This window comes from Ciconia boyciana, chromosome 10, assembly GCF_034638445.1.
Source record: "Ciconia boyciana chromosome 10, ASM3463844v1, whole genome shotgun sequence".
Lineage (NCBI taxonomy): Eukaryota > Metazoa > Chordata > Aves > Ciconiiformes > Ciconiidae > Ciconia > Ciconia boyciana.
In genome coordinates this window covers 40,892,130-40,909,316 of record NC_132943.1, presented here as the reverse complement: position 1 = coordinate 40,909,316, position 17,187 = coordinate 40,892,130, and the positions used below count along the sequence as shown (strand labels likewise).

General features: G+C 44.9%; 1 protein-coding gene across 1 annotated transcript in view; it reads left to right on the top strand.

Annotated features, from left to right (window-relative positions):
- The window catches only part of ABCA12 (ATP binding cassette subfamily A member 12), a 117,562-nt gene extending 101,687 nt beyond the window's left edge, over positions 1-15,875 (top strand). Inside the window, exons 41-54 of the mRNA XM_072874057.1 lie at positions 1,433-1,487; positions 1,981-2,158; positions 4,083-4,198; positions 4,814-4,973; positions 6,305-6,573; positions 7,226-7,436; positions 9,098-9,207; positions 9,836-9,980; positions 10,126-10,260; positions 12,004-12,107; positions 12,378-12,470; positions 12,922-13,027; positions 13,755-13,892; positions 15,135-15,875. Of these exons, the coding sequence (XP_072730158.1) occupies positions 1,433-1,487; positions 1,981-2,158; positions 4,083-4,198; positions 4,814-4,973; positions 6,305-6,573; positions 7,226-7,436; positions 9,098-9,207; positions 9,836-9,980; positions 10,126-10,260; positions 12,004-12,107; positions 12,378-12,470; positions 12,922-13,027; positions 13,755-13,892; positions 15,135-15,254 (1,940 nt within the window). The 3' untranslated portion in view covers positions 15,255-15,875. The remainder of the gene's footprint in view (positions 1-1,432; positions 1,488-1,980; positions 2,159-4,082; positions 4,199-4,813; positions 4,974-6,304; positions 6,574-7,225; positions 7,437-9,097; positions 9,208-9,835; positions 9,981-10,125; positions 10,261-12,003; positions 12,108-12,377; positions 12,471-12,921; positions 13,028-13,754; positions 13,893-15,134) is intronic.
- The last annotated feature ends 1,312 nt before the right edge of the window (positions 15,876-17,187 follow it).

Below are 17,187 nucleotides of genomic sequence, written 5' to 3'. Positions count from 1 at the left end.
TGGCTTTATCAGCAGCCCAAGATTTTAATCCCATTTCTCTCACTGATGACAAGACTGAGGTGGTGTTTTTTCCCCCTCCGAAATGAATTTCCTAGGAAATCTTCCTTTTCAAATTTATTTGCTCAGTATGGCACTTGGTCAGCTAAACCCACAGTCTCCTCCTTTCTGGCCCCCAGGTTGGAATGCTTGTTCTCAGGGAAATTAGCCCAGAATAGTTCTTCCTCATATAACTGCTGAAAGTCAGGCACCTGGCTGTAAGGAGCTTGAATTTCAGAGGTAGCATGTTCTAGCAAATCTCTCTGGATTTAATAGCAGCTAGAGGTCCTCCAGCACTCCCTGAGAACTGAGGCATTTACTTAGGTGCCTACATATGGACTGAGAACCTTGTGTTTAGGCACATAAACATCTTAGCCTAAACCCTTTCTCAGAGACTGGGCTGTCGTCTCAGTGGGACCAAGGCAGAGACCTTCACTGGAGGTTGGAACTGGCCCACCAGAGCCCCCCCAAGTTCCTCCCTTTGTTAGAAAACTGTTTTTATAGGCACAAATTGCCTCCGAACAAAGCAAATGCACTGTGATGAACAATACTAGTATATTTTGAGCTAGGTGTTCTCCTTGGTAAAGAAGTACTTAAACTAAATCTTACAAAGATTTCTGCACATGAGCAGAAAACTTCTTTCTTGCAGCTTGTGCTTGATGCAAACCCATCTTTAAGGGATCTTTTTGGAAAACATCACACTGGCCTTACAAACACAGTAACTAGATTTTTGCCAGTTCCTTTGGACAAAAGGAACTGGTTTTTTCTGGATCTGTGGATCTGTTTTTTTCTTCTAGCTGCATAAGACAGAATAGCTCAGAATTAACTCATTGCCAAACTGGGAACAAAAGTTTCTGTAGCTTACTTGGGTTTACGCTAGCATCTCAAAGATGCCCGTATTGAGAAAGACATATATCATAGGAAGATAATAGTTGTGGAGAAAGCCAATAGGGAATGATTTGTTTCTGATGATAAAAGAACAAATGAAATGAAGTGAGATCATCAAATAGCAGCTTTAAAATGAAATATATTCATCAGTTTTGAATGTGTCAGTGTTGAGGAATCTAACCTAAACTACATGGACCCACAAGCACGTGCCTAATTTTAGGTGTGGGAGTGCTCTCACTGAAGTGAACGATACTATCAACCAGATAGATGCAGAAACAAGGCCTAGGGTTTGAACTTCAGATCTGCTGTGCATCGAAGTGAAGTCAGAGGAAAAATGAGGATGCTCAAAATTCTGCCCAAGATCACACCAAAGATGACAGAGCAGAAACCAGCTTTTGATCTGCTTTCCTTCTCTACTCGGTTTTCTGTATTACTGTCAATATCAGGAACGGTGAAGGAAGCTTTAAGTTAGCCACGTTTTCAATTTCTTTTCTTTTTGTTTTTGTAGGTATTTTCTTATCAGCTCACCCATATCCTGGAGGACAGAGTCAAGAACAAGTAATGTAAGAAGGTTCATTTGGCTGATGCCTGTATTGTTTAGCTTCAAAAGGAGCAAACCAGCTTCTTGGAAACCATAAACCAGCCTAAATTACTGAATATCTTTCTCTAAATAATGAAAATGCTCTCTTCCTTGTCTTCATTCCCTCTACGCATGAGTAGCATCCTGCATGCCACAGAGCTGCTGATTCCTGTTAGGGTGTCTTTGCAGGACCCCATATAGATCTGGAGGTCACAGTTACAGCATCACACATTTTTGTGCTTTGGCACAATAATAATAATTACATAATTTTCCTTTTGACCTTTCCAATCAATGTTATGGTACAGTGTTACGACTTGGTGCTGTGCGTTCTTTTTGCTAGGCGTAATTAACATCAGCAAAAGATGCTGGCACAGAATCAGGACCTCTTTGCTTCTGAGCTGTAAATAATGCCTCTGCAATGAGGGAAGTCTGCCACTCTGATTCCCCATATACATCTTTCTCCACTTTCTCCCCAGGCTCAACAGCTTACTCGACATCATCGTTTCAATGTCTGTTTTGGTTGGCTACTCTATCACAACAGCAAGCTTTGTGCTCTACGTGGTAAAAGAACATCAAACCAAAGCCAAACAACTGCAGCATATTTCAGGCCTTGGGATGACAAGTTATTGGGTGACTAACTTCGTTTATGATCTGGTAAATAATTCACATTCCTAAATCCACCAAGAGTAGCATTACGCAGCAGGGGAAAAAAAGTTCTTTATTTAATGTTGGTTGCCTAGACTTCTTAATATTATTACTACCAAGAGCGTTATGTAGTAATTGTTCTCCAAGGCATTGAAGACTATTAAATGTGAACCGCAACACTGGATTTTGCTAAGCGAAGGCATTCCTTCTCTCTCGAGTGTATGCAAAACACTCAGCACATTTATATGAAAGCAACACAGAACAGGCCAGAGCTTGATTTCAATTTTAACATGCAAGCAGCAAGCTGCTTTTCTGTTAGCTTGCAGGGCTCGATTAGTTGTCATGCAGGCTTTATGCATCTGGGGTAAGGCTTTGGGGCTTGAGGCTACAGCCATTTTGGAAACCCTGGGAGTACAGGGTGTGACATTAGCAGACATCTCACAGCTGACACTCCCCTGTTGGGCAAAAATCCATTGCTAGGTTGAATGCTCTCTTTAAGATTATACATTATAAAGGTTTGTAAGCGAAGGAAAGCTACTAATGCAGCTATATGCCTTCCAGGACCTGAGCAAGTTCCTTTCTACAATGCTGCACTGCGCTGTATAGATTTACCACCTTGTTCCTATAGATAGTTGAGCTCCCCAGCACTGTGCTGCATTACGTGGCATAGGCATGCCCTCGTTCTCCTTGAAGTTCAGTTTCCTCATGGTAAAGAGGGTTAATAGCACTGCTGGAAAGCATCGCTGGGCTAAGAGGATGAGGATAAATATGCACCGTGTCTGTAGACTGAAGTGTTTTGTGTCTTATGAATTACCTTCAGTGCATGATGTCAAACTCACATAGATAGAGATCTGCAAGTGCACACTATCTCTGCTCGTGAGCTTTGCCATCGCCAGCCATGCTGTAATGGTGATCAGCTCTACGTATCTGACAAATTTCTACTGATGCAGTTCTGCTAGTGCCTAAAACCCCAGTGATATCATCAGTTCCTGAAAATGTGAAATCTTCAAGGGCATTTGGGTGGCCAGCCCCCTTTGATGCAGTGAGGGCTAAGGGCTGAAATCCCTTGGGGAATGTGCGCCTCAACTCTTTCTGCAGAGCACAGCCTAAGCTTCTAGGTGTTTTGGTAACACCGATGCACACTAACAAAGCAGTCCTAACAATACTGTTCTCACCACTGAGTAGTCTAAGCTGCCTGCTTATAGGGGCTGGTGCGATTAAGCAACAGCACAAGTATCTCTGCCTTGCAGGAGGGGCTTGAAAGGGCCTGAAGGCAGCGTGGCTGCGGTCTGCCTTGGCAGAGCAGCCCCGAGTTGTGCCACAGGGGTGAGGATGGGGCAGGCCTGTGTCTGCTTCCCTGATCCAGGCCCTCACTCCAGCACTGCGTATTTGTAAATCAGCCTGTGGAAAAATCCCCAGAGTCCTTGCCACAATCAGTATTCAGTGGGCTGAAACTAATCCAGCGCTCTCGGCAACTTGATATTTCTCAGTGAATCCCTGCCAGTAAATTCTGTTAAATCCCAAAGCTGGGAAAGAGAGGAACCTCTCAAGGCAGACGTTCGGTAGGTCCCTGGCTTGACTCAACATTATATAAAGACAAGATTTACAGGGCACAATGAAGTGGTCTGACTGCAAGGCTAACAGAAAACCCAAAGGGGTATTTTTCTTTCACAACCTTTTTTTAAGGCACTTTCTGCCCACAGTCCTGAATCTTGAGGCTTAGCCTATTCAAAGTGGCTTTGTGGGAATTCATTTACAAGACTCCTGAAAGTCTCAGGAGGACTGAGACCCCACCTGTATTTGGTTTCCCTTAGAAAACCCAAGTGGCACTTGTGGGACCAGATTCAGACCTGGCATTGTTGCTTCTGCATAGTTCTAGAAAAACATTTAAGAATTATCATCCTAATAACATCTTTTTATTATCATTTTGCAGGTACTTTTTATGGTCCCTATTGGACTCTCAATAGGAGTTATTTCATCCTTCCAGATACCAGCTTTCTGCAACAGCAATAACTTACTGGCAGTATTTCTTCTGCTGTTACTGTTTGGGTAAGTGTGGAGCTTAGTTATTTAAATATCATTGCACAGAGTGTGGAACTGGATATTGCAGGCTGCTGCAATTTGAGATCCAAGGGAGGAATACGTGGGCTTTTTTCTTCAACGTGAACTTTACAAACGGTGACTAGTTGCTCCTTCCAAGAGCAGTGAGCTAAACTACTGTTGTCATGCCTGCTTTATTCAAAGCAAACTCTTCGTGAGGGTATGAAATATTCAAGGTCACAGTGACAGCCCAAGCTGTAAGCAGATGCTTACTGAACTATTGCAAAGTTCAAGATATAGAAGCATTTCCAAATCAGAGAGGGAAAAAAACCCCAAACAGCAGCAATTCAGGAAAACTTAGCAAAACTGTCTCCCTGGCTTTGAATTCTCCAGGCCCAGTCTGTCTGCTTTCAGTTGCGGCTCCGTGTTCGAATTATGTATCATAAACTTTTTCTCCAAATTCTAACAGATACAAAGGCATTTTTCCTTCTGTAAGTTCCTGTAATATGGAAATCTAGTCACATGCCAAAACAGAACTGTTATGTTGTCTGAGGTCTTTAGTTGTTTGTTTGCAATCGCACTTTGAGTTACTGTAGTATTCTCTGCTCTGTTGGCAATTTATAGATATGCAACATTTTCATGGATGTACCTGCTGGCTGGGTTTTTCAAAGAAACAGGAATGGCCTTCATCGTTTATGTCTGCGTCAACTTGTTCTTTGGCATCAATACCATCATTACTCACTCGGTTGTATTTCTGCTCTCCCAGGAAAAGGCCACGGACCAGGTAGGAACCCTACTAATACTGAGCCCTTGGTGAAACAACAGGAGGCTTCCTGTTGGGTTTGGTGGGTTTGATCAGGTCCTTAGCAACTGGCTGGCTTCAAGATATTTGAGGTAGACCAAGCAGAGGACACTAGTCACAGGACTTAATGGGGTTCCCGATAGACAGGACATGAGTCAAATACGAATCTTGCTTGTCCGTAAATCTGCACCCCCAGCAAAGAAGGAAGTGATGGTGACAGAGGGGAGAATACAAAGAGAGAGGTAGAAAACTGCCCGTGCAGAGAAGGAGGTGGGTGTAGATGTTTGATAAAAAGTTGATGGGGAGTTTGAACCATTGCTAAGTTCTTGCAGCACGAACTGTGGAGAGTGACAACTAGGTGTCATTGCCCTGAGTCTGACATGTGCTGCATTAAGCCCAGCACTGGCTGTCTGTCATCTAGATCTGTAATGCAATCTTCTTCTCCCTGCAAGGATGAAAAATGACTCAGAGACAGTGATGATTCCCTAAAGTAAAGCCTTCTCTTAAACTGAGATATCCCTGGGAATCACTGGGATAAAACGTACACCTTACATTTAGTTTTCTTTTTTTATAAAGGGCAATTACTTTGTAAAACAATAGCTGGGTTGGATTTTTCCTCTAGCTGGACAGTGCTTGTTTAGCAACCCCCTGGATTTTAGGGATGTGCAATTATGATCATCTTCTATCCCTCTCTGCCCCAGTGGCAGGGAGTCAGCCTCTTTCCATGCTAATTTACTGCCTCTCCACTTTGCTGTGTGCACTAATCCTTTCTTCTGCTAGAAATGTACCAAATCTCTGTGTACGAGAGTTCATAAGTGTGAGGCTGCCCTTCTATGTCTACTAAAGCCAAATCTTGTGTTTTATGGAGATGTTTGTCCAAAGAAAACAGGACAGTTCTCCAGAGGAGCGGGATTGGTGAGTGGGCTGTGCCCCGCAGCGGGCTGGTGCAGCAGCTCTCTAGTTTGGGGAGGCACAGTGCAGCTCAATGGCAGGATTCAGCTCTGGCTCACAGATGGGTTTCGGGCTGCTGCATGCACAGGGTGAGGCGGCTGGAGCAGCAACGAGGGACTGTGCTGGGAACTGGCTGCTGTTTACTATGGGTGATCACAACCTCAGAGCTGCCTGCTGACTTTTCTGACCTTGTGCCTGTGAAACGAGCTGTCTCCAGAGCTCTTTGCTCTCAGTTTATCTCTGCTCTGATACACAAGCAAATCCCAATGTAATTGTTACACTTCAGTCCCACAGTAAAACCTATGAATTTATTCCATGAATAAAAACAGTGACTGACTGTGCTGCTTTTTGGTTTTTTTCAGGGCTTGCATGATCTCGCTGAAAACTTAAGGCATGCATTCCTTCTGTTCCCACAATTTTGCTTTGGCTATGGCTTGATTGAACTGTCACAGGATCAGGCGCTGCTGGGCTTCTTAAAAGCCTATGGAGTGGACTACCCCGACAAAACCTTTGAGCTGGACAAGACCACATCCAAGCTGTTTGCCATGTTTATCCAGGGCACTGTGTTTTTTGCCATTCGTCTTACAGTTCACGACAGGATGATTCAGAGAGTCTGGAACAACATACTAGAGTAAGTAGCATCTGGAGTCTCGCAATGAAAACAGACCAAGCCAGCGCTCAGTGGTTTAATTCTGGGCTCTCGCACCATCATTGTCAATTATGAAGCCCATAAATTTCCAACACACTTTGCAAACATGGGGTAAGTTTTCTCTGGCAGCAGTCCCGATACCCACCAGTAATTAGCGTATTAACTAACTAACAGAGGTGTAGGTTACCGGAGTCCCTTGGTAGTCCTTGCTGGCTGAGACTATGGCCCTCGTTTCAGGGCTCTGGGTTTGGTGGGCTGGTGTTCAGATGGCTGGAAAGTGCAGTCGGTCCATAGACAGCTGTTTGAATCTCCCCGTCTCCTCTGGCTAGGGTGCACACAGGGAGGAGCAAGAACAGTCCTGTCACCTGCATTACAAGTGTCCACAAGGCAAGACCTCCTCCAGCTCAGAATATTTGCTGAAAAAGAGAAAAAAAAAATAGGCAGAAGGAGAACGTTGGGTTTTTTAATTCCCTAAATGGTGCCAATATCAGGAGAGAATAGCAACTGTCTGTATATCTGTGTATTTTTTGCGTGTCCTGGGATCTCACAGGAAGCCTCCTTAGTATCCCAAGCTTACAGGCCCACTGCTATCTGCTTGCCAGAGGTTAAGGTCCCCTCTCTGCCCTCCCCATAGGTTCCTGTTTGACAGAGTGCACGGCAAAGCATCGCTTCTGCCACCTGCGGCTGAAGAGGATGGGGACGTCCAGGCAGAGAGGAACCGGGTGGAGTCTGGCAAAGCTGACTTCGACATGGTGCAGCTCCAGAATCTCACAAAGATCTACCACCTTCCTCACAAACGCATTGTGGCTGTGAAAAACATCAGCCTCGGGATTCCTGCTGGAGAGGTAAGCGAGGGGAAAAGGCTGCGAGCACCTTCTGCCCTGGGGAGGGAAACTGCAACAGATCCACAGTCCCACTGTCATCTTCTCTCCCAGTCCTTGCTGCTGTGCCAGCACGACTGTAATGGTTTGTTCTGCTCTGACCTCTTCCTCCCTTCCTTTGCCTTATTTATTGATTCTTGGGGTTATGGTAGCGACTAAAGGCTCCTGGTGGATTTGGGACACTGAGTGACAGTTTGAAGGCCCTAGAAAGAGGAGAAGAGGATGGGACAATGATGGAGCTGTATTCAGAGCAAAATGTCTGCATGCTGTGTTTGTACAGCACCGAGCACAATGCAGTTTTGGGGGGTCACTGTGGATTACCATATGGTAAATGAAGACAGGGGAATTTGTCCAGTTGCAATTATTCACTAAAACTGCATTGAGGACAGTGAGTCAGGCTTATCTGCTTGTATTTCCCATCAGGGAAAGACAAATCACTTCAGCTGAACACATGTTTTCATGAATCAAGACCTTAACTCTAAAGAAAAAAGGTTCTTTGGTCATGTCAGCACAGTTACCTGCAAAAACACTGACTCATGAGAAGAGAAAAGACAGGAGTGTACGGAGCACCTCTGAGACCCAGAGGAAAGTTCATGGGGCCTCTCGAGACCAGATCCTGCCTCAGGCTGTGCACCTGACTTGTGAGGAAGCTTGGAAGTAATCCTTGGTACCTGATGTTTTTTAAGTGCCTGGGTCCCACTGAGATACTGGGCATATGAAGGGATGTAGGGTGCTGGGCAGGAGGACAGCAGCCTCACATTGGGACTGTGGCGCTGATCTTTCTGGCAGAGGATTTTTTCCGAGCCACAACTGGCATCAAGGTTTCTAGCTTCAGGCAAAAGTCAGCCCGATGCTGGTGTCAGCAGAGGCCACGGCCCTGCACCGCAGACTGTGCACAGATACTGTCCCTGCATGGACCTTGAGGTGGGGAAGAGCCTTGGATCGATGCTGTGCATCTGCAGTCAGCCCAGCACGTGAGGATTTTCACATCAGCTAGTCTGTACTAACGATGTCAAAATAATAGTAATTATCAGCACAATGGTAATTGCTAATGCAACACACAACTGCATATCTCCAACCTTAGCAATAAAACATAGATTTTAGCATGAGATACTGAACTGCACTACAGGGAGCCAGTTCTTAATCTTATTAATGTAGTGCATTAGTGAGATTATTTGACAAAAATCTTGTGTCGCATTAAGGTTTTACCAATGACAGCACAAACCTCACTCACCTCATTCCTCTGAATAGCTCTGTTCCTGTCAATGAGAGGCTTTGCACAAATTAGATGATCAGGATTTGGCCTGTCAGATGAGCTCACTGCAAAAATGCACCTTGCAGTAAAAGGAATGACTCTATTAGAGACGCATCCTTGATTCTTCACCATATTAAACAAACGGTCCTAATATAAGCTGCAGTATATTGCACCATAAACAACCTCCATTATAACGTTCGTATGCTCTGAGTACCTCTGCCGCTCTTGCAATTCATCTTGCTCAAGGGTCTAGAGAAAATAAGAGTCTCTCTTCTTTTCTCTAGATGCACTGAGCACTCATTTTGGAGCAATATTTCTGTATTATAAATGCAGCACGGTTACATTTCTACCTTTCTTTCCCACAACCCAGTGCTTTGGCTTGCTTGGCGTGAACGGAGCTGGAAAGACCACCATCTTTAAGATGCTGACAGGCGATATTGGAGCATCCAGTGGAAGATTGCTGGTCCAGGATCATTCTGGGTATGGAAGATGTGATTTCTGGGGAAGGCGTGTGAGCAAATCAGCCTGGGAGCAGTTTTTAAGGCTGGATGGCAAAGGAAAAGAAACGTAAAATTCTGAAACAAAATAAAACATTCAAAACAGAGCAAAAATAAGTAAGGCAGGGAATTTCATCCTTTGAAGATGGTATGGTTGCTTCCCTAGGGTCTGCATTTTGCTGTTGTACCTCTGCTGTTCTCAGTGGTGTTTCTTTCACTTCACTCCATTGCAAATGGGATCAGACTCAGATCTTCAGCTAAGTGTGATCCCACTTCTGAGCTAGTATCTGGAGACCAGTAGGACTCATCTCAAAGCACTCTTTATCAGGAGTAGGCTTGGTGGCAGCTGTGCCATCTGAAGTGCTGGTGGTAATTGGAGAGCTATGTACTATGTACCAGGCTATGTGCTAACAGACGTCGCAAATACAATTCTTCCTTTGCAGAACGGAGGGCCTAAGAGCTGAAGGTCTGCAAATTCATAGCATTTTCCTTCAAGGGTTGGGGAAGGGGTAGGAAGCCGGAGAAAGGGTTTTTTTCCTCTCTCCTGTCCGATTCCAGGCTGCATTGGCAATTCAGTGTGTTTAAAATGACTTGCCAACTTCCTTACACAGGTCCTTGAATGACATTAGTGAGGCACACTGGTCACTCTTTGGCTACTGTCCTCAAGAAGATGCCTTGGATGACTTGCTGACGGTGGAAGAGCACATGTATTACTATGCTAGGCTCCATGGCATCCCAGAGAGAGAGATCAAAGGAGTGAGTAACACTGGGGCTTGACTTAGAGCATTTTCCAGTTATTGAGAGCCTTTACATTGATTTAATTGGTCTTTCAGTAAATAGATATGCACGTGGTAATTTATGCCTGGAGATTGTTGTGAAAGCTGTACTCTTGCTCCCATAGGTTGTACTCCAGCTTCTCCACCGGCTGAATCTGATGGCCTACAAAGACAGAGTCACCTCTATGTGCAGTTATGGCACCAACAGAAAATTGTCGACAGCTCTGGCTCTCATTGGGAATCCATCAATCCTGCTCCTGGTGAGAAATGGGGACCTGGGTAGGGGGGAGAGGAGCAGATCTCTGGGCTGGCCGAGGTACTTTGACAGTCTAGCAAAACCTTCTCAGGCACAGCTCGCAGGACACTCCCCACATGCCCATACTTAGCTTGACAACATATGCATCAGAGAAAAGTTTAGATTCCAGCAAGGACCCAAATTTTCTTTGAGGGCATAAGAGAGTGGTGAGTCTGCCAGTTTCTCTGTTAGCCTCTTTCAGAGGTCAAAAATAGATCCTATATTTGCCAATTACATGCTCCTTGTTCCCAGCACTTTCTTGGGTTTTTTGTATCAATTACCCTGCTGAGTGTTGCAAGAAAAGCGGCATCCAAGGCTCCAAATCTGTAGGAGAGCAAAGGAGCAACTTCCCTCAGGATTAGAACATAAAACTATTTTTCTAGGTTTGGCTTCCCATTTTGTCTTTCACTTTGAATCTTCCAGTTCTTCCATGAGATATGCCATTGTTAAAAATACCTTTTTGTGCAGTTTCTCCACTTGCTGTGTTTTGAATGTGTGCAGTGCTCTGTGAGCAGGTTTCCCAGTATTGAATTTGACACCTAGTGGACATAAATCTCCCTTGTCCCAACTTGTATCAAGCCCAGCACTACTGCCTTTCCTTCTGCTCACATACACCAGCCCTCTAGCTGCTTTTGTGACATAAAAAAATCTCAATAACAATAGAAGGGGGGGGAATTTCCTCTGTACTGACTGCTGCCTGAACCCAAGCTGTTTTATTTCTGCCTTACATATGGGATTATCCTCAACAATAACAATTTGTCAATCGGAAATTGGCTAACCATTTTATCAGCAACGCGTAAGAGAAAAGGAGGCTGAGGGGAGACCTCATCGCTCTCTACAACTACCTGAAAGGAGGTTGTAGAGAGGTGGGGGTCGGTCTCTTCTCCCAGGTTACAAGAGATAGGATGAGAGGAAATGGCCTCAAGTTGCGCCAGGGGAGGTTTAGCCTGGATATTAGGGAATTTTACTTCACTGGAAGGGTTGTCAAGCATTGGAACAGGCTGCTCAGGGAAGGGGTTGAGTCCCCATCCCTGGAGGTATTTAAAAGACGTTTGGGTGAGGTGCTTAGGGACATGGTGTAGTGGTGGTCTTGGTGGTGTTAGGTTTACGGCTGGACTCGATGATTTAAAGGTCTTTTCCAACCTATACAATTCTGTGATTCTGAGATATTATACCATCTTGCATCTCTGGCTTACTGTCTTTCTAAATGGAGAAATGCAACACTTGCTTCGTTAGCATATTGAGAGGGAGGCAAAACGCAGGTGCACGTGGGAACCAAGTGCCCGTTGATAGCTTCTTGTCTGAGGTTACACCTGTGGTGTTTATGGATATTTAAAACACCATGGTATAAAATGCACAGTAGGGTTGATCTTAGATGGTGCTGTCACAGACAGTCAGTTCCTCTAGAGTGCAATGGAGGTTGAGAGTTCCCACCAGCCACCACGGGAGCTGTGCAGTTCCAAAGGGCAGTGAGGATGGAGGTCTTAGCCAAGCTGACTTGCTTCTGCTTGAAGGGAGCGTAGGATGCCTCGGTCAAATCCATAATGCAATTGAAGATAATCCTTCTCCCGGATCTGTACCAGTGTAAGCTCTCCTGTGGGTCCTCACTAGCAAACATAACAGTAATGATGAACCTAAAAAGAGTGCAAGTGTTAGGAAGATCAGATTTTGAGTGCAAATTTACATTCAGTCCTGTCTTTCCCAATAGGATGAACCGAGCTCTGGAATGGATCCGACCGCTAAACGCCACCTTTGGAAAATCATCAGTGAGGAAGTGCAGAACAAATGCTCGGTGATACTCACATCCCACAGGTAGGGCTGGTTTGGCCTTGTCTCCAGGTGCAGGGTCTGCAGGAGGTATGGAGAGGCCCGTCCTTCACACTGCCCGTTGGTCCTCACAGAATTTTAGGGCACCGAGCTATGACAGGTCTGGGGGTTTGTTGTGGCTGAATGTGGGTGCCCACATAGACTCACAACGCTTTAGTACTCTAGGGAAGATCAGTAATGTTCTCCAATCACTACAGTAACTATTTTTTTATACCTTCTCAATGACTTATTAGAGTTTCTTGGTTGATTTTTCAGCATGGAAGAATGTGAAGCCCTCTGTACCAGGCTGGCTATTATGGTGAATGGGAGTTTTCAGTGCATTGGCTCTTTGCAGCATATCAAGAGCAGGTCAGTAAAATGTACCTATTTTGCTTTTACTGAACGGCATATGGAGTTACTAACCTACAGCTTTGAGGGCTCAGAACATGAGACCTTTGTTAACAGGGCATCAAAATAACGTCATTTTCTGGTTTATGTTTCTTACTACACCACTGAAATTCTGTGTTAACTAATGCACTTTCTACTCTCTCACAGCCTTTTCTCCCAGAGGTGTGTTCCCCCAAGTAATCTGTTCCCTGCTGAAAATGTGAAATGCATGTTAGGGTTGAGCTTCGATTTTATTATCACAATAGCTCGGCTTCTTATTAAGATTCACTCCAGGTTAACAACCCTGACCCCATTCAGGCTGCACTCTGCCTGGATTAGATTTCCCCAAAGAGGCTGTGCAGCACTCTCAAAGGATTTTCTTTATCTGTTTCTCTTTCCTACTGTGTTAATTGTGATTTTCTTTTTCCCCTAGGTTTGGAAGAGGATTCACTGTGAAGATGCACTTAAATAGCAACACAGTTAACACTGAGATGCTGACAGAGTTCATGAAGTCACACTTTCCAAATACATGCCTGAAGGTAAGCAGGACAAATGCTTTCAGGCGAGGCCCTCTCAATCCCTTCAAATTACCCAAGAGGATCTTGCAGGATAGACATCTTGTAACACACTGCGCACATAGATCCGTGCTCTCAGAGTGTAAGGGATTCATACACGCGTGCTTGCCAGTGCTATCAGCAATGTTGTCCAAGGGTTGGAGCACCCAAGTTCCTTGGTGGCCTAAATAACTTCAGCCAAACAGCTGCAGTGATCTTAGAAGGCAGCTGTTAGGTGACCCTCTGCCTCTGTGAATGGGCCCACTGAAGCCCGGACTGCATGGAGACGCACTTCATATTCAGAGGGTAGTGAGATGGTCGGGTGCTTCTAGTAACTGAATAACTGTAAAACCAGAGTAACTGAGTCATGAATCCCATCATTGTCCATAACCCAATCTCTGCATTAATCAAAACAGCAGACTTGGAGCTGGAAAATGCTATGGCTACCCTCAACCTTCCAGCTCTGGGGCTTTGTTGTTATCTCCCAGTCACAAAAACCACAGAAACTTCCAATGGGGAAACACCAGTCAATACCAGACAATAATGTTCCTCACCTTTGGGAGCCAGAAGGAGAGAACACACCCTCTGTCCCTTCATTCTCCCATGGCTCAGTTCCTCTTTGCTTTCGTTCTCAGGCAAACAGCCATCAGATCTGTTGGCTCTCTACAGGCAGCAACCTCTTAACTTTACCCCCTCATTCCCCTTCCCACAGGATCAGCATTTCAGCATGGTGGAGTATCACGTTCCGGTCTCTGCAGGAGGGGTAGCAAATATATTTGATCTCCTGGAAGCCAGCAAAGCAGCCTTCAATATCAGGCACTTCTCAGTGAGTCAAACAACGTTAGAGGAGGTAAGGAATTAAAGATGTGTGGCCATCCATTTAAAACTGTTAACAGGGGAGCAGACTGATGGTTACACATAATGGACTGCTGCACACAGTAGACTGCATTTTGAAAGGGATTTCCATCTATATTCCTCCTGGGGATACTTTATCAGTACTACTGCCTCCAGATACCTATGCTGGCACTAGGAAAACGCACATAGAAAGCTGCCTGTAGCATAAAGGATCTGTTCTTCCCTCTGTGACTGCTGATTTCAGCAGCCTCGTTGGTGTGGATGAAGGGCAGGATTATGAATCACCCTGAGTCCAGTGCTAGGCTTCCTGGCAGTGGACTTTTCCCACCAATCCTGGAAATTTGTTTGATTTCGCTCTTTCTTGTACTGTATTTGAGTTGTAAGTTCATTTAGCTTTACTCCAAACCTAGCTTCGTGGCTAAGTTCCTTTCATTTTCCCTTGGAAGAACATTCCCACTAGCGTTAAAATGCTGCAGGAAATGCATCAGCTGAAGGGATGCCGCAAGGACTATCCAGAAGGAATCATCCTGTTGAGCATCAGCGTCTGATATATTAGGTCTGTCCCAGAGACAGGAGCAAAAACTGCAGCCCTGTAATCCTACGAATTGTTAAACAGAGATCTGGGGGAGGAGGTCCTCAATATTGTTTTAATAAGGGGCAGTGGTAAGAGTAACGAGCGGATAAACCGCAGGAAGCCCCAAGTCATGTTCTGTGGGAGGACAGCTTGGATTTGTGTATATGCAAATGTGATGGCAGGTAGTGTTCTAGTAAGAATATTTTATGTATTCATTAGATACTCTTCAAACGAAGACTGTTACGTGTGATTATATATACCTATCTATATAATATGCACTTGTGCGTGCACGGATGTCAATTATATATAGACAGATGGGTTTATAAAGTAATAATATAGCTGTATTACACTGTGATCAAAACGCGCTACCACATGGGTATTACCTCGCTAGTACTTTTGAAACATGAGCTGCAGGACAATTAGGTTTTGTACGGGGACGTCTGCCTTTGCATCCCGAGTGTCGAGGCACAGGAGTGTGCATCCATTTATTGACATCAGCCCACAGAAGCCCAGCATTTGCAATTCTCAAATCCAGTGTGAATCCATTCCTGAGCACTCTCTCCAGGCTCACAGTCAAACGAACAGCCATTCCATTTTTATATTCATTCATATTATAAATTCTTTATGCTGTCATATACTGAATGTTTTCCTTTAAACTTCTAGGTTTTCATCAACTTTGCTAAAGATCAAGCAGATCCTGACGGCGCGGATGCAGGTCCTGATGTGACGCTGGACAGCTCTGACACAAGTAGCCAAGATAGCACCATAAGCTCCATCTATTAAAGGGGCCCAACTGCAGGGGATCGTAGAAGCTGGGGAAAAGACCCGATGACCTCTCGGGGTCCTTCCAGCCCTGTTTTCTATGATTCTGGGATGGTGGAGTTAAAAGTCCATTTTCTTAAAATACTTTTTTTTGATATGCACTTATTTTGTTACTAGGAACACGGTAGGCATTTAAGACTGGCATTTGGTTACAAATCAGATTGGTCTTTCCACAGGTTCTTCCCTCCCCCCCTCCCTGTTCTTGTTTTATGATCACTTTTATGCCTCTGAGGACTTAGTTGACATCACCTGCTCCTCGTGGCTATTTGCTTACGGCAGAAATGGCCATGATGGAGCAGAGGAGCTGTCGGCGGTGCAGGGTGTTTGACAAAAAAGCAGCCCCACGACTGCCCTCTCTGAAAGCCCACGCTCCACTCCCTGCTCAGCATCAGACTTTCTGGGTGACCATGAGGAAGTCGCTCAGTTTTGACAGGTTCCCCACCGGTGAAATGGGGTTCACGGCCTTGCCCTACCTCACAGGGGTGTTGTGAGGACGTAGGTGTTATGTACTGAGAGTCGCATATGCTGCTGGTGGGGGCCGTCTTTGGTAGTGACGTAAAGCTTATCTGTATGTGTGGGTTATGTCAGTACAAATATAATGATTTTAAAAGTCAGCACTTCCAGTGGTTTCGGTTTGTTCCTCTAGTTTATTTAGTCCCAGGCAGTTCCTGGCTCTTGGTACCCAACAGAAGATCATTCCACCAACCAGCCCCTTCCTTCTCCAGGGCTTCTCCATTACAGCAGAAGAAAGGTACGAGGCAGGTATATTGGTTGAATCCTCTGATACGAAGTTTGCTTCATAAGGTGGTGTTTCCCTGAGCAGAGTAAAAGCAACGAGCACCTCCCTTGCTCAGAAAACCTCCCTCTCCCAGGAGGCTCTGCCTCTCTGCTTCCTTTTCAGTGACCTTCTTCCTCAACACCCGAGTGGTGGTGGCCCCCATAACTCTAGAGCTGTGCTTTCCCACATAATAAGGCATAATTAGCTTCTCCTTCAAAGGCTCTGCCCGCTGGGTTTAAATGAGACCTCTGCCTACCTTTGAGCAGCAGCCCCCCAGTAGCTGAGTTCAGCACACCAGCACGCACATTCTGCTTTTTTTCCCCACAATCATTAATAGGTAGAAGAGTTTAATATTACTCTTTATTATATGTATCAGCATAAGGCCTCAAAGACTCAGTTTTGGGTCAGGGCATTGATGTACATGGTGCTATTCAGGCACATAATGAACTTAAACTCTTTGAGCTCAATAAACTGGTAAAAGAGACGGCCGATAAAGCCAGGTTGTACTGACCTGGTCTTACAAGACCTGGGAAGGCCCACGTGGCACTCGGTTTTGGGTTCACACACACAATTCCAGTCGGGGGGGGGGGTTTGCTTTTTTTTTTTTCCCCCAAAGCTAATTTGAGACAAAGGAAGCTTCAGATGAAAGCTGCAATGACACATCTTTCTCACCCTGATCATCAGAGCAGTTGTACTAGTTCAGTTCCCATTTGATGCTAAGGCTTGCTGAGATAATCATGCAAGGAATAGGTACTTTAAATATCAAGGGTGTTCAGGATTTTACAGTGGGATACTGAAGTTCAGAGTTTAGCTACTGCAAGGAGGTCACATTTTCTCCTTGATCTTGGTGTAAACTTCTTACTGATAGCAGGAGGAGTTTTGTTATGGATTGAAGGTATTATCAAGCCTTGAATTATGCCCCAACCTGCTGACTGTAATTAAAACTTGAATTCAGCTTCTTTCCAGAATGCATTTGACACCTGCAGTTTATAAGTAACTGAAAAAGCTGCCCAGACATTCATTGTAGCTTCTATTATTATGTCTCCAGCTCTGCAAAAGCTCTTTTTTTCTCATTTTCATTGCATATCTTATACAGATCACAGTATAAAATTAAGC